The sequence below is a fragment of the Marmota flaviventris genome, chromosome 1 (assembly GCF_047511675.1).
Source record: "Marmota flaviventris isolate mMarFla1 chromosome 1, mMarFla1.hap1, whole genome shotgun sequence".
Lineage (NCBI taxonomy): Eukaryota > Metazoa > Chordata > Mammalia > Rodentia > Sciuridae > Marmota > Marmota flaviventris.
In genome coordinates, this window is record NC_092498.1 from 32,331,388 (window position 1) to 32,352,943 (window position 21,556).

The window sequence follows — 21,556 nt, forward strand, 5'->3', positions numbered from 1 at the left end:
GCAAATGGATTAACCATTATGGATTACTTACTGGTGACTTTCTAAGATTTCAAAGAATCTAAACAATGCATTTTTTGTACTTTTAAATGGAGTTTAAGGATTTAAAGGAAAGTACACTTTGAAATAAGCACACCTTTGTGTTATTTGCATTTAGTTTTAAACTGCATACCAGTCAGTCAAAAAACCTTGTAAATAACCCTTTGGAAATCATATCTCACATATAGGAGTAAAACAGTAGGGATCATAGTCTATACAGCTTATGGCACATGCTCAAAAACACAAATCAATTCCTCCATGGAGGCAAATATTAGTAAACATTTGCAGAGCCAATGAACTTACATCAAAGTCAACTCAGAAATGCCACTGCAAACAACAAACAAAGCAAAGACCAACAACGGGATATGACTTCAAAAATCAAGGAATAATTAATTTTATAGCAGATATTAAATCATTCAGACACAACTGTAGTACCTCAAAAAAACAAATGATTGTGTCAAAGTCTTAGAATCCCAGCACTAGACTTCTGCAGTAATTTCAGCTGTAGTTGACAGTGAGACAAAAGGGTAGGATAAAACTGGCTCCAACCAAGAAGAAAAATCTTGTGCATTTAAAAACAGATATCAAAGATTTCTATATATTACATATGATCTTCAAAAGAAATAACTGCAATCATGAGTTATTGAGAGAAAAGTTAAGAATCAGAATTTTGCAATAAATAGTTCCAAACCTGGACACAATATTTAAAAGGTCTATATTCTGAAAGGCATATTATTCCACAAAGTTAAAAGGATTTCTGTCTCCAGTTGGTGAAATTTCCATTGAATCAAACACTTCTTTGCTGCTAGGCTCATACTGAACACTAAAATTAAGACCAGTCACTAAAGAAAAGTAGAAATTATTGTTCAAACAAAGCCAATAAAAAAATACATATAGTAGGTTTTATTTGAGAATTTTCATGGCTTACAGAGTTTACCCTACAAAAAATGTTTTTAGTGAGAAAAAAATTACCAATCTTCTCTTATTTATTATACCTTATAGGTTCAACTAAAAAAATGTACTTTCAACAGTTTGGGGTCTCTATTATTTTATGGGTTTCTAGTGTCTTGCTATAATAACCATATTTTCATGTCTAACCTTCCCATATTTCTCACAAATTTCATTACTTTTTCATAAACTCTAATAAGTATTTTTTTTAAATCACAAGCTACTGGAAGGAGTGAAGAATAGTCCTTATTAGGAGGAAAATTTTATTATCTGAATTTATATTTAATGTTTAATTTCAACATTTATAACAGAATGTAGTCCTACTACTTCTAATAAGATATTTAAGTACTGTAATAATATTAGCCAAATTATACTTATGTTACAAAGAAGTAAAGCCCTTCAAAGCTGAGGGGTGTGTGTACAGTTTATTTCTGATCCTCTACTTCTAATACAATGCATGATCTATTTTAGATATTTAAATTCTAAATATTATAGATAAGTATCTACTGAATGAATTAATCTATATATTTATAACATTAAATAATAGGTGAAGATATGCAAAACTTTTGCCTAAACTAATAGAATGATGTTCTTAAAATATCATAGTGATACCAACACATGGATGTAAAAATAAGCTATTCACAGATAAATTGCTATTTGTGTTCTTTGAAAACTATGCTAAATTTTCACCATTATCTTTTCAGCCTATCATATGATACATATTCATAACATTATATTCAGTAACAAGATCTAAAACCCATTTATTCGTTTTGCCAGGCAAGCATTAGTTCAGTGTTAGGCTTACCATTCATTGCACCACTATATCATGATTTATTAATCTATTCTCTTGCTGATAGAGTTTTGGGTCTCTATTATTTTGTAGGTTTCCAATATCTTGCTATAAAAATATTGTTTAATGAGCATGCCTCCATGTAAATATCTGAAAGTATTTCTTCTGGTTAAGCCAAGAATTAGGACTGCTAGATCATAGGATACAATGATACTTAAATATGTGAAACAGTCAGTAGTTTTTCAAAGTAGTTATGCTAATTCCCACATCCACATGCAGCGGATTTAATGATGGTAACATTCTCATTGTGGTTTTAATTTAACTATTACTCATTACTAGTAAGAGTAGCACTTCTTTTTATATTTCAGATACTCACCCTTAATCAGTTATATGTATTACAAATGTTTTCTTCCAGTTTGTGGCTATTTTTAAATAATTTTTTTTTAGGAAAAAAATTTACAAATATAAGGAAATTGATCCATCTTCTTCCTCTTAATTTAAAAATATTTAGGTCTTACTGGATACATCCTGAGCTGTGGGTGTAGCTTACTGGTAGATTTCTTGCCTGACCTGTATAAGGCCCTGGGTCCAATCCCCAGTACTGGAAAGCAAGAAAGAATTCTTTCATACTTAAAAAGAGTTTTTCAAAAGACGTTTTGTTTTTTATTGGTTGGTTGTTTTTGTGCTGCAGATGGAATCCAGAGTATTGCACATGCTAGGCAAGTGCTTTACCAAGTGCTGTCTCCTCTGCCCAAGATAGCTTTCTTCTTATATCAGTCATCACAGTGCTGGCTAAATATCTGTTTCTTTCCCAGTGCCCAAACCCTGGACCAATATGGAGGGACTTAACCATTACTCATCTTTCTAGCCCTAAGTACCTGCACAATCCTTGTCAAATATGATGTCAGCTGAAGGACTACACTTCAGTGAACAAGAAATTTGAATATAAAATACAGAGCAAATAATTATTTTAAGTTTGCATTCAGTTTCTTAAAAATAATTTACATTCTAGTAATATATTTCTTCAAACATTTCATTTAATTTTTAATTAATTTAATTATCTTTTCATGTAAAAGCTAAAACAACAAACTTTATAGATGAATGGAAATGTGAACTGATGTTTTCATGCACAAAATATTAAAATGATTGCCATGTAATTTTAATTTCAATGCTTAAAATTTTCTCTCTCTCCCCCCCCCACACAATTTTATTCTTTTTAAATAAATTACCTCAATGATAGTTGGTTTCCCCACATTTTCAGCTGTTGGAGAACCATATAGGACTCCATCACTATATGGAGTTCTTTGGATATATCGAAGCCATCCAGGTCGATCTGGGTAACCCATTAAATTTGTATTGAACGTTATGGGATCATTACTAATCTCCCCTAGATAAGAAACACAAAATTAAGACATAAGACAGTTACTTTCACACATGTTGCTTTGATAGTTTCAATCAAAACATTCTGTCTAAAAAAAAAAAATTTTTTTTTACATTTGTAGAAAATTAAATACACAAACAAAAAAGTCCATCTGGGAATTTAGAGTAGGGCTCCATGTAATGAAAAATTATTTTGGTTGTTTAATTTGTCTAGAAATCTGATCCAACTGGAAAAGCAAATTCATACAATTTTCTTGGAAAATTTTTGGAGGGAGTAATTAAGAGTACGGCTGTTACAGCATGATAGAATAGCTCTACATCATCATAACCATACTGATAAATTCATTCTTTTGAGAAGTATTCCTTTCATCAAACTCCAAATATCATCAAATTAATGCTAAGAGATGTCCAGAAAATTAAAAAGGTACACCAACATAAAAATAACATAATTTTAAAACTTGGGGTATTAGGATGAAAAAGATGTTACAAATCCAAAACAACTGTAGTAATGACATTTACTAATAATAAACATTAATGACAGCATGATTTATTAGCATGTGCCTGGCCCTTTGTTAAATGCTTCATAAACACTGTGTCATCTGATTTTTAAAACATACATATGATGTAATACGTAATTTTCTATATTATGTAACTTCTCCATGGTTGGTCATATTAAGTGGTAAAACTAGACCTTAATCCTGGCTGAGTTCAGAAATTTTGCTCTGAACTGCATGTTTGCATCTCAAAGTGTTAGAGCTACTTCTCTAAAGGTTTAATCATATAATTTTGCAAACACTGGATGCCCCATAAGGAAACATTTTTTAAATAATTGATGAAAAGACTACCTTTTTGCTCAAATACTATTAAGAACATGTCTACCTTTATTTTATGAATGTTTTCAGAGACTCTATTCATTATACGCTCCTCCAAAGAAATATTTATATTAATTCTAATGCGTAAAATGTGTTCTAGCAAAATACAATTTTCAGAAAAGTCATTTTTGTTACTTGAGAGTTATAATTTAATGTGTTTTTTTTTCTTGCTAGTGTCTCTATATCTTCATTAATGTGATGGCATTTGTGATAATTCAAAATAACATATTTAAACTAATAGTGAATTAAATAAGACTCCATAATTGGTATTATTTTGAAGGAAAAATTAATCTTCATTATATTACTATGAATTTTTATAAAATTATCTGATATTATAAAGGCTTTTTGAGAATGCTTACTTAACATCATATTTTATTCTCTTCTATAACATGTACAGTTTTTCAAAAATCAATATAAGAATGTAATTCTTAATATGGAAAATCACAACTGTTCAGTTATAATTATTTCTATGTGAATACAGGTAGATCATTTGTCAGAGGCATAAAACTTCAAATTAAGAATTGAAAGATATTGTTTTCTTTAAAGTTCAAAAATATGGGGAATAAAATTGATCAAAGTATGTTATATGCATATTTGAATATGCCACAAAACCCACTATTCTGTATAATTACAATGCAACAATAAAAAATAAAATTCAAAAGTAAATTATTTCCTTCTGAAATTAAATTAATAATCTTAAAATTATAAATAATCTACAACAAGCAATTTATTATATATCTAAATGATTTCAAATAATGTTAATGATATTTGATCATATAGATTATGTACAATAAACAAAAAGGAACATTCTGTAATTAACCACCTTTGATTACATAAAGAACATACCAGGTTTTGGGTAAGGTGGAAATTCCCCCTTAAAATATTCTCTTTCCAAAACATGAACAAAGAGGACACCTGCAGATGGGTATACATTCCGATCAGAGTGCACCTTCGAGAAGATAGTGTACACTGAAAATAAAGGGGAAAGATAAGAGACAGACAAATAATGACATACACCCTTGATAATTCAACATAGCCTGAAAAGCAGGGTTTCACTCTATAGAAATTTCTGAGAAAACTGAAACAACATGAAAAAGCACTGTTAATAACAGTTTGTTTTTAAAAGGAAATGATTTTAGTATAAAACATGGACAAACTCTTTTACTTAGGTTTAGAACTTGCCAAACACTGTTAATAAAATTACATACATTTAATATTTTAACTGTTATTTTAAAAATGAAGAGATCCATAATATTGTTTTGGTAATTTCTTTTTTACTTGAAATTCTTACCAACAAATACATCACATGAACTGATCAATTACATAATAACCATGGTTTGTTTTTTTTCCTCTTTACTTTTTTTAAAAGCAAGTACCTAGAGTAATTTTTAAATGATGAGAATCTATACCATACTAATTATTTTCTAGAAAAAGCATGTCAGACTATATAATATCATTAGAATACATAAGAAAAACTTGAATATACTTATAAAAATGCATTGGGTACTTTTTCTGAGTATACATTCCTCATCTCTCTTTTAGAAATAATTAATTTACTCCATTTCCCCCATCTTGACATTTAATAACTCAAACAGTATAATCTATCATACTATTCCACATCCTAAATAAGCAATAACAATTACACAATACAATGCAGTGCAAATAATTTCTTGAAGTAAAATGAGGACAATTTCATGATTTACTGTTACTTAAGACATAAGATGTGAATCCATTAAAATGGCCAAATTGGCTTGAGTAGTTTCCACCTATTGTTTTTCTTCTGATATCATCATTTCTACCAACACATTATTGCCATTACCCTTGTCACCTCTACCATCTCTTTTGGTTTTCTATCTTCCTGATTGGCTAGTGGCTGCAATTTTTAGACAGATAAACCCTATCAAGCCAGTTCTTTCTCTTAGTCACTGATGGATTTGTAAATGTGGTAATTAACCTTAAGAACCCCAAGGCTGCTCACACCAAGCTCACAACTTACTAAAAGCCCTGGATAGCAAGATCATTGACAGTAAATTTTTCAGTGTAAAAACAGAAACTCCTGCAAGATGTTTCTTTATCTGAAACATTGTCCCTGCCATTCTGTTGATGGCTACCAAAAAAGTCAAACTCAACTAAAATATTTGGCTTATAACTTCCCATATCTATAACTTGACTACGAAAAACATGACTTCAAGGGCTATGCAAAAGAAGAAAAGAAGCTACAAATTAGGTTTAACTGGTATGTAGGAAAACTCTCTTTCCCAACTAGTCTTCATAAACAGTCTTCCTGGGAAGTTTAGAGTGCCCAACTTCTACCCACAGATTGTTTACTCACCTGTAGAAGTGATCCCAATCCCAAATAATGAAGATAAATGAAACACAAAAATATAGTAAGGATGGAAATTTGACTTTGTTTTTCAATACTGCAGTGTGACCTAAATCCTCGGTGCTTTAGGGAATTCGATAATGAGACCCTGTCCCTGCTTTCATGAGTTCACCATCCAGTTTGGAAGACCAACACATACCTATGTCGTTATTGTTCCAGAGGTATAAATTGCTCTGGCAATACCTAGAAGGATGGGATGAGCAGTTGAGGTTGGAAAGTTCTGAAAAAGATCTTTGGAAGAAGTAGAACTCAGTATGGCTTTTACAACACTAGTCGGTTTCCAAATCTTAGAGATGAGCAATTCAGACATTCAGCAAAAAACACACATTCAAGACACAATAGTGGGATACTATGGGGCCCTTTCAAGAAAGCAAATTAAGTCAATTATGCTAGATCCTGGGTTGGGTTTTGTTGTTGTTGTTTTGTTTTGTTTTTGTTTTTTTGTTTTAAGGGGAAGGAAATCTGGGAAAGAAAGAAGAGTCAAATTGTGGAGAGTTCTGGACTCCTGCTGGGAAGTTATTTCACTTTATGTTAAAGGTGTTTAAATTTCAGATCACAACCATACATCCAAAGCACAGGAATATTTGAGTAATCTAAATGAATCTCTTCTGAACTTACCTAATTCACTCTTTCTAGAGATTAAAAACACCATGAAGTACAGAGACAGTTTACCTTGTCATATTCTCAACAGATAAGAGTGTTGAGCATGTGTCTACGGAATGGATGAATACACTCTAATACAAAGCACTGCAGAGGCAAACACAGGTCTCATGCTAGTGGACTAAGCATATTAAATTTTTAATTTAAGGTATTGCATCTTACAGATTACTATCCTCCATTTACATCACCAACTACTAATAAGTTTCTTAGTTTTTGCTGCTATACAGTGGTTAAAGCTAACTTATAAAGCAAAAGAAAGATTGTTCTTATTAAATAATATTAAAAGGATTCTGTTTTGTATACAGCCCTCCACAGGTCCTCAAGTGGAACCATTAAAGGGTACCTGTACTCCATATCACCTCACTTCTAAGGAATAGCATTCAACATCTCAGATTCTGCCTTCATTAAAAAATATATATATATATTTCTGCGATCTACAGAGTCAGGCCACAATCTACCACGGCCCTCCTGGGTTTTAAGATGACATGCACATTTCTTTATTCATGTGTACTCAATTGCCTTTCTGCAATCTCCTGAACTGCATACTTGCTGGTCAGTTACCTTGGCAACTCCACAGTAAAGCCTGCTTCACTTTAAGTATAGTATGCCATTCACTTCGAGAAAAACATGATACAGATGTATGACACATTCATCATCCAGAAATGGAAAATGACTAAGCCACTATGTTTTGTTTGGGAAAATAATACTTCCTTTCTGTAGCATCAGTTTAAATTATGGGCACCCACACAACATTTTAGAGAAGAGCCTTCTCCTTTTCCCTTTCCCATTTGTTACTTGCAAAACAAATAGCTCTTCAACAGAGGCTATTTGGGCAGTATTTACACCTATCCTTCCTTTCAAAAACAACAAATGACACAGACAATTTGAAGCTCCAGGCTCTTGTTCTAAATATGAGCCATATCAATAATGCGGATAGGTTCTGCAGCAACACCCACAGAGGCTGTTACTAACAGTTAACACATGTTACAATCATATATGCCTAGACAGTACTCACAACCCGTAAGCTCGAAACATATTGTTTTCCTTAAGAGCAAGTCTTGAAAATCAAATTTAAACACCCTAAGAATCCTCAACACTAAGATCTAATAATCTCTGAAATATACATGTGTATGGTGCCATGCTAATCAAGCCGAGGTCACAGGGTCTGGCTTCTCTGCGTATCGCATGGTTTTGCAATCTTCTACAGCTGCAAATCCATTACCTCTGCAAACACATGCCACTGGATACAAATGAAACTGGAAACCAGTGTGTGGCTAAATCCGTGTAAATCTATCACCATTAATGGGAAAAACAATTAAACCAAAAGTCCAACCCACAGAGGATCAAAAACATTATCTTCAAATAGCAAAGATGGTTAGATTTGCAAAGATTAAAAACTTCTGACGGCAAGTTGATGTAAGTCATAGAAATGTTTTTATGGCAAAAATCACATCTCTGAGTAGAAAAGAGCCAAAAGGGTACGTCAGCAAGTAGCCAGAATCATTATTTCATCCTCTCTGAGCTCTGATCTCTCTCCTAACCGTGCTACCAAAATCTTGTTCACAGAACTATTCTTGATATGTTTTAGTCATAGGGTATAGAAACTACAGACCATTTCAACAACTGTATATTATGTGACAGCACAGAGCCAAGAATCAAATAACAGATTGTGATAGCAGTAGCAATAAAGTGAGACCTCATGCCAGCCAAATTGCATCCTGTCTTCTCATACTAAGAGTCCATTGGAAATTTTCTCTCCACGATAAAAATATAAGGATGTACATTTGTGTGTTTACAATTACCTAAAAACAAAAGCAAATTTGGATGTACTTGGTAAACATTAAATTTTGAAAGTACTATGGTGGTGCACTGCTAATGAATCTAAGACATATAACTTCACAGTTAGCACAGTGATCATTATTAATGGCGTCTGCACAGGAGCAGACATGCATGCAGTCCCTTTTCTTCAAAAACTCCAGAGGACACTTACCAGACCTTTTTCTACGTCACCAAGAACAAATACGTGGCCATAAAGATAAAATAGCTGCCGAGTGTGAGACTTGAAAGTTCCAACTAGACTTAAATCTTAACGCTGTCTCCCTTTTGAAATCTTTGAGAAGAAAGTCATAAATTATTGTCAATATTCATGTCCAAGTGGCATTTATTAGGTACCAATTATGTTCATGTCTCTCTTATACATGCTTTACCAATGAATTAATCACTTTAAAAAGTTCAATTTATATCATCATTTTCTAATTTTTAAGGCTTACAAGGATATAGCAAAATCTCATTTTACCAGGCACCCCACTGAACGAATTGTTTTAGAGAGCTGATTTTTTTTTTTTAATGTACTCAGCGGTAGAACCTTTTTCACGACATGTATAAGATCATCATCTTGCACATCAATTATTGCACTCTGCTCTATTATGCAGTGATGCCCTTATGGACTGTTTGGTTGCCTTGTCATTTACCGATCACACTAGTGGGTCCTAGTCCGCTAAAGCTTTTTAAGGTTGTGTGTTTTATAGATTTTCTGTTTTCTCCTCTGTAGACAAGTTGTCAGCTGTCATTTCTCATTGCTATCAGTATGTTTCCTGTAGCAGCTTCTCTGTCCCCTCTAATTTGCTATTATTAATCTGCTGCAGGTTTAGAAACCAGACTACTAAATGAGATGGGATTGTGTGTTAAAGTAAGAACAAATACATGCTGTTTGAACACACGCAGTGCTCTACTAGATGGAAAAAACAAAAACGGGAGCCTGCATTTGCAGTATCTATTTTAGCTGCCCAAAGACCCTTTTGTGGCATATTTCTTGGTCCTTATCTAATGCAGTATACTTCTAAATAGATAATCTTACCATAGTTGGGATATAGCCATTACTTGAGGCAATAACAGCATGTGTATTAAATACATTGAGAAATAAAAAAGTATACAATTGAAAGACTTAATTCAATCTATAGATTATACAGACATGAGATATCAAATCAAAATGGATGTAATATTTTGTATAAAATAATTTCGTACATGTTTGATATGTGGATAATTTAAACAAAGATCTATGGATTAAATGATATATTATCCTTAGCAATATCTAAAGCAGCCTAAGAATATTGTAGTAGACTGTAATAATTAATATGAAATTAAAGTCTGTTTCTAAAAGCATTTCAATTTTGTTAATTTGTCTCTCATGTTCAGAGAGTCTCAGGATGTAAGTTATTCATTGGGAAGCATCACAAAGGTGATTTGAGTCCAAATTACTTAAATAAGATACTGCACATTTCTCAATAATTCATAGCATTGCCTTTTTAAAACTGTAAGATTGTACCTTTATTTCTATTCATTGTTTTACAGTTTGCAATTTTTTAAATATTTTTATTGGTGCATTATAATTGTACTAGGGTAAATTTGTTGTTTTATATGTGTATATGCATACAATAAACAATATAATTTAGCTAATATAATTCTCCAGTATTTCCCCTTTCCCTCCTCCTGGCAGCACTGTCTTAATGTTAAGTATTATCTGGAAAAAAATTTGAATGAGAATGATGATGATTTTCAAATATGTTTTAAGATTTTTAAAAAGCATTAAATAGCTCCCTATCTTATACAGCTTTTAAAATAAAAATGTTATCTAAGCACCTAGACACAATTACCCTGATAATTAAAAATTTTAAGCACTGATATGAAAAATAAGTTTCATACTACAGTTTTAACAGGTTAAAGTTCTTTATGAGCTCAAAGCTCAGAGCCCTTCATACACAGTACTCCAAGCAGCTACCAATTCATCGGCACCGATTACAAGAGATGAATCCCATTTGCTATCTATACTGCATTAAGAGAACTCATTTCAGATTTCCAGAGTCTTAAATACTTACAGGTTCCTTACTAATTTATTTTTTAATATTTTATTACTTTAGACAAATTGAAATGTAATTATTATATCAGAACATTGCTGCAGAAAAGTATTTTAAGAGATTTCAATATCCAGCCAAGTATACAACCTGTGTTTTTGTTTTTCTAGGATTTATCTTGTGTTTTATCAATTCAACTTTTTAACTCTTGGCTTTGAATCAAAAGCTTTTCTCAGCAGCCTGCCATTCACCTTTGAGTTTACTCAACATCAAAGTGCTGCCCGCAGTTCACCTGAAGGTGGGCAGCTATTGTTTTTGTTTCAGTCACACAGGGTCCATACCTAGACTACGGAATTCATCACAAGGGCCTGATTAGATTGCCTTTGTAAACTTCATTTCTCTAAAAGATACGGCCACTTGTCTTTACATGAGGCAGAAGGGAAACCATTGCTTGGATCTTTTTTCTACAAAAAAAAGCAGAAGAGTTTCTTCATGAGATTCCCCCCCGCCCCGCCAAAAAAAAAAAAAAAAAAACTTACTTAATTTTTCCAAATTGGAATTAAACATCTTGATCATTTTATTTTGCATGTATTTTTCTTTTTGTTTCTAAAATGTCAATGGGAAAGGAGTTGCAAAGCATTGTTAATTGGTGATCAATAGAACACTATTCTCACAGAACGCTAAAAAATTGAAAAGGGTTTTAGATTGTCTGTCTGGGCATGCCAAATATCTCTACTAAGAGACAGATCACAGCATTACTTCCAACCTGGATATGGCCTCAGCCCCCACTCAACCCAGGATTCCTGACAGTTACCACCAATTGGAGGTAGCATGCATTTGTTCTCCTGGAGGAGTCAGTCCTTCACCTTACTACACAGAGGATAATACTGAACTCAGAGGGTTCAAGCATATAGAACTAGCAAGAAGAGTCAGGACTTGAATCAGAATAGTCATGTAGTTAATTAACTTCAAAACACAAGCTAATACATTTGGTGGTTATACATTCTACTATTTTTTTCCCACACAAAAGCTTATTATATTGCTTAAAAGCTTAATTTTCTTAATTTTCTCTCCTTGTTATTATGAAGATAATCCGAGTTTATTTTATTATTTTATAAAGTGAGTTGACAATCAAGTTTCAAACAAACATTTGTAAAGAAAGAAACACTCCTGAAGGTTAGAAGAAGAGACATTTCAGCCCTGGCCAGAGCTCAGGAGGAGAACTTCCCATCTCTGGTAGATAGACAATTTTTTCCAAGTCCTGGAACTCTGTGATCCTTCCCCTGACTCTGCCACCCTTCAGAGGCAAAGGAGTATTTTCAGTCCTAGGGGCACTTCCTGCATCCTCTCCAACCACGGAGGAAATTAAATTATCTAGAGAAAGACTCCTGTCCTCAAGCCAAGTAGTCCTTTGAGGGTCAATAAGCCAAGAAGGAGGCTCCTTTGTTTAAGATGATGGAAAAGAAGTCTGTCAGTTTATCTAACGTACATATTGCTTCATTCCCATGAGTATTCAGTTAAAGTATAACATTTAAATTGAAAATAATTATTAATTCTGGGCACAATCATATTTTACTTAGCTTTAGTTTCTTAAGAAAACATAATGAAAGTTTATCAGTAAACCTCTAAGACTGACCCATCTTAGAATATGAGTTTTCTAAGTAGAAAAGGAGAATTTAAAGATGTTTAAATAAAGGAATATAAATGTGAAGGCTTAGTCCTTTTTGTTTAAATTATTTCACTAGTAAACTTAAAAATTTTAAGTTTTTCACTCTCATCCCAGAGGTGGCAAAAGGTAATCCATACTTAGGGTACTCTTTATGACTTCTACTATTACTTAATATGTGTCAAGGTAGAATGATATTCAATTTGCTGATCTGAGGCAAATTCCTCAAAATTTCTATTTATAAAAGAGGTACTATCTTACTGCTTTGGTTAAGAATCAGAATATTGTTTAGAAAGTAAGTTACAAAAAAAGTTGTTAATTTATTTGACTTTTTTTTTTTTACTCTTACAATATGTTGTACTCTCTTGCAATTGCCAAAAGTAACTGATTGGAATTCATGGTCAAGAACATTGAGAAGGGGTTGGGAATATAGCTCATTTGGTAGAGTGCTTGCCTAGCATGCACAAGTCCCTGGGTTTCTGATACAACATTTAAATTGGCTTTATTGTACAAGCTACAAGTATTTGTTAATATAATTTTAAAAGTGATTAATTTTTTCATACAGTTGATGAAACTTACACCTGTCTGTACAAGTTATTTTTATAATTCAGATCTGTATTGATAGGTAACTAAAGATGAGCTCAGTGGTAGAGTATGAGCTTAGCATGCATGAGGCCCTGGTGAAAAAAGAAAGAAAGAAACTGTAATGGTAATGATGGGACTTAAATAGGAGGAGGTGACTAGGAAAGGAGGAGGAAAAGAATCTAAAGATGAGATCAGGAGAAACAGAAAATAAGAAATCATGATGATCTGACAGGCTACTTCAGTAGATTAAAGATGGATCGTCTATTTGTATTTTGAGAACTATAGTTCTCTCTCAAGTCCCAAGGAGAAAATTAGTTTGACGTCCAATAGGAGCTTGAAGTTTGAAGAAAGAAAAGACTGCTACTCTTGGAGATTCTAGAAAATGCTAGTAAAGGTCTTGGAATGGATTTCACTAAGAACAACATCAAAAGAGATGACTAAGCTGGACCCTTTTCATAAATCGAACAGCAACAGGAGTGAGATGCTCAGAGAGGACAGAAGTTCTAGGTATCAAAGTTAAAGAGAAAGAAAGTAGGAAATGGAAAGGATGGCTGTATTAGAGTACAAAATATTGTGAAATCCAGAAGAGTCATCTTTATTTTTATAGACACTTTGCCCCAAAGCTATAGAAACCAGGCTACTAGAAGGTAATGTTCAAGACCACATATATCCAATGTTGTAGGTCAGGGTCATAAGGATGAGTAATCAAGAAATATTCAGTGAAAGTTCATAATGATAATTGATATTTTGAAAACAACCAATATTCATATTAAGTGAGGCTTTTCCTCCCTAATAAAATGCATTATTTCAAAGGTCATGGAATATTGCTAATGGACATATTTGTAGACTAGAGAAGAAAAATTTAGAAGGATCAGGTCATCATTCAAGGGTCAAGTCACCTTTCCAACAGAAAGCAATCATCAACTAATTATTTAATAGCAAAACATCAACTTGGTCTTGCAACAAAAATCCCAAACTAGACAAAATATTTTATATTTTTTCTAAGTTTATATAAATGCTGTTTTAAATAATATATGTTAATTATACTTTTAAAATGTTTTTAAATGTTATAAATAAGTTGTTATATTAACCACACTGGGACAATTTTTAAAGTGGTGAGCTAGTAACTTAATAAGGGGCAACACAGGTTAAAAATGGGCAAGACTTTTAGTTTTTAAAAATTGGATTTAGTTTTTAAAACTTACACAGAGGACAATATATAAAGCTAGTGCAAGGGAAATAATTGGTTAAGAACATAGAGGATCATAAATTTTAGAAGTGTAGGAAAACAAAATTTTATTTTTTTCAACTGACTCATTTAAAAAAACACACACACATATACACACACGACTAAAAATGCAAAAGGAATACTGAAAGCAAACATTTAATTGACTCCCCCAAACAGATTCACATTTACAACCTAAACTCACCATCTTTCTTCCCAGCAGCCATTTTTCTGCTGATAATAAAACTGTTGGCCTGTTTGGTCTTCCAGTTAACTGTTCCATTTATGTCATCAGCCCAGCTTAATAAAAAAGCTTTTCAGAATAAAACAAATGCACAAAATATGAAATTAAAATGAGGATCACAAATCACCTATTAACTGGAACCAGATTACTTCTAGCCAAGCAGTTGTTTAGTTCCAATCAGCAAATGTTGCATGCCAATACAAGGGATGTGTGGGGATAGCCAGTAAACAAAACACAGTTCCTGCCCCTAAGGAGCTTACAATCTATAAAGATTGACAATTTATATACAGAAATTTAAATGTATTATGTAATATAAGTGATATACACACCTAATGATGGAAAACATAAGTGCTAAAAGAACACTAAAGGAGAAACAATGATCTCTGGCTAGGAATATTGCATTAAGTAGATTCACAATTGAGTTTGGAAACTACACTGGTAGTAAGAAATATGATTAGGGTTAAGAATACTAAATAGGAGTCTATCACAAGAGTGTAGGGTAGCTGTGAGGTTGAAGCAAAGGAAAGAAAATGTGGCATCAGTTATAAGAAACTTAAGAGATACATTGGCAACACTTTTTCAAGTTGCTAGATATAGATATAGGGCTAAAGGAGAATCAGGGATGGGTTTGAATTTTTTATCTAGAATGACACAGAACTACGATTCATTAGGAAGCAAAGGTCAGCTTCAGGAAAAAAATGATTAGCTTAATTTGGGAGTTATTAAATATAGGGTACTAGATGGACATCCAAGTGAAACCATCTAAAAAGATGAGGATAGAGCTTTGGTTCATAAGAGAATACAACTGGGCTTTTGATATAGATTAGAAGTTCTTCTCCACAGAAATCACTATGGAAGTCAAATTTCCAGTACAATTCTTAACAATACCACGCCTCCAGGTAATATACATGAAGCCTTATGTGTGAGTGACCAGGAGAAAATATGTGTTCACATTGCTATCCTGTTTTTCTTCATCCAAACTGCTAATCTTATGGCTTACTCCCTATTTTCCACCTTTACCTTTCAGATTTGATATATCTGGACACCATTTTTCTGACAATAACATCAGCTTTTCAGCCTATTCTCCCTTCCTCTAGCCAGTACAGTTAAGGCTAGGTTCAACACAGTCCCTCAATCCTATAGGGTCTACCCCACAGACTTGTCCAAGCACATAGACTAAAACGTAGTAAGAAAGAATGCACAGAAAGTAAAATGAACAGGAAAGGCAGAGAGAAGAACATGTTAATAAACACACTTGCATAGAGAAAGCAAGGAATTATTCAGCAAAGGGAGAGGTAGTTAGAGAGGTTAGACAACAGAGTCTAAAGTGTCATGTGTGCCAAAAGAAGAAAGATGTCAAGGAGGAGAGTGTGATCAACCTCCTTGCTTATTTCAAAAAGGCCAAAGGGAACGAGAGCCTAGAAGAGACTTCTAGATTGGAAAAGTGAGAAGTTACTGGTGACTCCTTGAAAGTGGAGTTCCAATAAAGTCATGAGAGCAGAAGCCAAACTACAAAGGTCAAGATGAGGATGCTGGAAATATAGTTAATCTTTCAAGAGTGCCAGCCAGAAGCAAAGAGATCAAATGATAACGTTGAAAAGAAACAAGGTGGAAAGAGGGAAGGTTATTTTAGTACAAGGAAAGTTAGATTTTGTACACACACAGAGGACAATATATAAGAGGAGATAAAAAAGACTAAGGATAAAGAAAATGAGCATAATTGATGGGACCTAAAAAAAAAGTTGACAAGATAGGACCAAGCATTTACTCTACACATAAAGACAATACATCAGGAATGAGAAAGTAAGGAAAAGTGAAGACAGAAACATCCAGTGAAATCCAACAAAGTTAGTGTAAATAGAGCTTCCCACCTTAATAAATTAGGAATGTACATTTCCTTTTCAGTCTGAATTTTCAGTAAAAAATGTTTAACTTGAACTAAATTATGAGAAATAGCAAATTATTTTCTAAAATGAAAAAAAGAATGCAATTTAAAACTTAGGTTATAAAAAACAATCAAGACCTCAGGTGATCATTTCAGTAATAATGGGGACTGGTAATCAAAGATCCTAGCACTCCAACAAATAAGAAACTTAACTGGTATTTCATTTTTAGACTATGTAAATTTCCCTATACTAACTTCATCTATTAAGCAACCAATCTTATGAATGACTTGCCTAATAAATTCTGGATTAATATAATAACTGAAATTACATGCTTTGAAATCTGGATCAAAATACAGTAGGCATTTCCTAATAATTTAAGCTAACACAGGATCAGAAATGTTTATAGTGTCTGGGAGCACAATACTCCTCTCCCAAGATTCCAATCACTAAGTCTCAAAAGTAACATGCTGGCTATATAGGAATCACCTGGGAAGCTCCCCCAAATACATATTCACACATACCCCAAAAGATTAATAATAAATGTAAGCACATATTTATGACTCCACCATAGAGAGAGGTGTAGATGGGCTGTACAATTTCATCAGGTGATTTCTCATATACAATTCTAAAAAGACTGAGACATGAATTAGAGAACCAAAGGAATATAAGACATTCATGTAATTCCCTTAAATGTACCAAAATAGGGCTGACCTTAGAACTTAGAAAACCCTACCCTTCTACCTCCAACCACAATATGGCCAACTTGCAAAAACATGGAAGTCACTGCTGGACACTGAGGAAGCCCAATTCATAGAGAGCAAGGAGGAGGCCAACTTCTTCTCTCTTTCCCAAGTTCAACATATATGTGGATCTGAAAAGCAACCTTTAGATTTAAATCATCACCAGATCTGGAACAAAGTGCTTTCACACATATTATCCAATTCAATTTTTACAAAACCAAATTAATCTATTAATGTGTCTGAAGATTGTAGAAGCTTAATCAGAAGGCAAAATGGAATAAGGCCTGCAAGCAAGCAGACACTCTCATGTTCCCCACCTCTTTGGGGACTAATGTATAGGCAGTTCCTCTTTCATTCTTTCCTTTATTCTAGCACAGCCATTCTCAGACTATGCTGCACATAAGAAATGTTGTTATACACACGAAACTACAAATACCATACTTTATGAGCAATCTGAAGGATTTACTAGGATAACTCTAAGTCTGGGATTTTTGTCCTATACTCTTGCTTTCAAAACCTAACTAAACCAGCATAAGATTTAATATCACTGCTTGTTGAATTAATGTATGATCACTCATGCTTTCCAGGTCCTGTATAAGGACAGTCCAGTTAGTGTTTATGGGATGCAAAAAAAAAAAAAAAAAAAAATCAAGTCTTAATTGTTCAAAATTAAGGCAGGGTATAGTGGTTTAAACATGTCTCAAGATGTTGCTCTGTTTTAAGGGCAGCACTGCTTTGAGTATATTCGTTTTTTAAAACTTCACATCCATCCATCCAAAGTCCAACTATAACCACAAAAGACTGAAGCCCTATAAATCTAAATAAAAGGACAATTTTTTGTGGTTCTACTCATGAGGCAATGTCATTAAAGGCAAAACATAATGCCGAGGGTAACGGAGCTGCTTAAACATTCAAGTCCCTTTCCTTATTAGAGAAATCTCAATAATATGGAAATAACTATTTGTTTTTAATTGTGTGTTCAAGATCATGGATGCACCTGACTAACTTCTAATATGGGAAATTATTGTAATCTCTACACTGACAAGTGGAGAGTCCTCACTGAAAAAGGCTGGTATTTTGTAGTTTTATTTTCATTAGAAAAGGACCAATGTTTTTTGGTTTTGCTTTTCTTGTTGTTGTTTGTTTTTTTCAGTGAGAACAAATTTTCTTAGGATGGGAAAATATGACTCAGTTTTTAAAATATTTACCTTGTTTACAACTTTTCAAGATTAAATATAATGTGTAAAGAAATGTCAAGTTGTATAGACTGGTTCTTGGACTAACTCCAAAGATCATGGACCATCCCCAGAAACCTGAAAAGGAAGAGAGAACTACACTGTGTTTACCAGGTTCGTGATAATCTCTGCTACAGTTATACCTGGGTGTGAGTTTTGCTCTAATTCATAAAAACAACAGCCAAGAATGCCCTGCATTCTGCCTTTTCACAGCCGAAACTAAGGAAACTTTTATACAACTAGCCTGGATATTCCTGCATACAATTCAACCAACTCTTCAATGCTCCCCCTCCAAAATAATCAAAGTCTGAAGTAATCCAAAAGTGGCTGCCATGTCCTCAAGTTCCCTAGAAACTATACAATACTTAAAGTTTGTCTTAAGATTCTGTGATTCATTCTGAGTCGTGTAGCAGCATGACTACATTTCATCTGGCCTGGGGCAAGCACTCTCTCCAGAGATATTACTCTTTCCCAAACCTGAATAATTTGCAGGCTGGGGGAGGAGGGGATTGCTATTTAATAAAAGCAATTGAAGAGCTATGAATAGTGACTGATTGCTGATGAGCTAATCAGAATGTCAAGGGACAGAAATAATAAATAATAACTTACTCAGACATCACTGTCCAAGTAAACAGCAGGACATGCCAAATGAAAATTAATCTGATTAACACACTCACCTTAGAAGCAAACCGTCAAATCTTTCTCTGTCCACTCTTCATTTATCTCTTTTCATATTCTACTCTAAGAGAATCAAAGTCCTTGTTTTCAGAAGTTGGTTGCATAGCTCACATACCCTGCATCTCTTCTCTTCTCTCACCACCCCCTACCCAAGTGGCTATTTTGCTTTTACACCCTACACTTTTCTCTTCCCTTTGTTTATCTAACTCTGCTTAATACTTTAAAGTTGCTCCTTATATTTAAAAACTTGTTCATATTTTTCTCTTCAAAAATGTTAGTTTACTATTACTTCTTATTAGCTACTATGTTGTGATTGCTAAAGTGTTAGATACTACACTTAGGATTTTATACATATTAACTAATTTCATTATTACATCAATTATATGAAATAGGTAGTATTAGTTCCATTTTACAGGATTGGAGATGTAGCTCAGTGATAGAGTGCTTGCCTGGCATGTGTGAGTCTCCGCGCGTTTGATCCCCAGCATCATACAAAACACAAACAAACAAACAAAACCATTTTACAATAAGAATAAGAAGTCTTAGGAAATTATGTAACTTACCACCATTCATATGTTTATTAAGTGGCAAAGTTGGATTTTTAACTCCTTTCATAGCTGGCTGCAAAGTCTATGTCATCCACCCATCAATACTACCCCCAAACAGTTAAATAAAAAAGCAATTTGTAAACCATATATTTTTATGTAATTTGATATATTTATCATATTCAACTTATTATTCTCTTTAGAAAAACAACCTGGATTAGAAACAGCTAGCAAGGAGGCAATGCTATTGCTATGCAGTGGAAATTAATCCCAAGCACTGTGTGTACCAAAACAAAAACAAAACACAAAACAATTCACTGAGAGAGGAAAGCTAAAATGTTAATGAGAACCTATGGAGGAAAGAGGAATGCCAAAGCTTTGCTGAGGAAAACTGTCCACTATAACCTCTGAAAGATATCAGGAAAAGATATTCCTAAAAGAAGTATAATAGCAAGACATTAAACCAAAAATACTAGAAGAAGTGGCTTTCAAATTTTGTTAAAACAGAAAAGCCTGGCATAGGAGAATGTAAGCAATTGTTTCATAGAATTAAAAATCATTAGAAATTTTGTAATTCTTAGCCTGTACTAAAAACTTGATTAAAATATAAAAGATTTTAGAGTGACATAAAATTGGAGTGTAGAAAAGCAACATTTGCTATCAGAGTAGAGTATCTGGATTCAAATCTCAGTTTTTGTCTGTTAGGCAACTACTTCATATCTCTGTGCCTTCATTTTCTTATCTGGTAAGAATAGAGCAGTACCCGCATCATGCAGGTATTGACCATAACCTGAGATGACACATTAACAATCTTTAGAAGAATGCTTAGCACATAACGATGTGCTCAAAAAATTGAACTATTATATTTGTGTTTTAAATAATTTGAAGAAAGATGTGGACTTCTATAAATGTGATTTTTAAAAAAATAATCTTCAAATAGAAAATATTATCATTACAGCTAGCATTATATGGCAACCTTTGTTTTTTTTTTCCCCAAAATTATGGTACATAAAAAAATGATAGTATTTCCAAGGCAGAATAGAGTAAATGCTAGAGACTACCCAGCAACATGGCCAGCAGCCCAGGAGCTCCAACCAGACCAGATTCTACCATGTGGCTTCCCCCAAGTCTGAGAAGCCGGCCTCTCAGCAAGTCCTCCTTCCCTGCCCTGCTTAGACACACTAGTCGAATGCTGCAGTTTAACCCTTTTGAAGATAGCCAGACGTAATCAGAAATGAATTATATTGATATCCATACTCCTCGACTCGCATAAACTCTTTGGTATTTATTCTGAGAAAATAATGCGACAAAAGCAAAAAAAAAGGAAAAGGAAAAGAAAAAAAAATGCCATAAGCACAAGGTTCCAACTTTGCACTAAACATAATACCACAATAGGATGGAAAATTAAATGTCCGGTATAGGAGCTGTTGGTTTGATAGACTAGTTAATGGAGAAGAAAAGGTTATTCATTTCTCTTGGTAGCTTTTTTGTTTGTTTGTTTTTTGTGGGGTTTTTTGTTTTGTTTTTTGCTCAAATAGCCTAAGGAGAAAAGTTTGAGTTTTCCTTCCTAGACACAGTAATATCCATAGCAGAAATACTAGTTAATAAAGGAGTACTAGTGGGATCTTCAATAAAAGGGATATATAATGTATGCAGTAGTTACATATAGCATTTCAAATTAATGCCCTCATTTGCAAAATGTAAGACTCTTTTTAAAGTAATAAAATTAGTGAAAAGCAGAAAATAAAACAGTATGTGCTCTACTATGTGAAATCTAGTGTAATAGTGCATTCTAGTGGAAATGGGATTAAAAGGCAAAATGTACGTATGAG

The 21,556-nt window shown here is 33.3% G+C and overlaps 1 protein-coding gene across 2 annotated transcripts in view; it reads right to left on the bottom strand.

Moving 5' to 3' along the window:
- The window catches only part of Sgce (sarcoglycan epsilon), a 70,094-nt gene that overhangs the window by 39,378 nt on the left and 9,160 nt on the right, over positions 1–21,556 (bottom strand). Inside the window, exons 2-4 of one of the 2 annotated variants that reach the window (XM_027955443.2) lie at positions 14,602–14,709; positions 4,873–4,995; positions 3,004–3,161 (exon numbers count right to left, since the gene is read on the bottom strand). In XM_027955443.2, coding sequence (XP_027811244.1) covers positions 3,004–3,161; positions 4,873–4,995; positions 14,602–14,709 — 389 coding nt within the window. The remainder of the gene's footprint in view (positions 1–3,003; positions 3,162–4,872; positions 4,996–14,601; positions 14,710–21,556) is intronic. The other variant, XM_027955445.2, reaches the window with a different exon arrangement.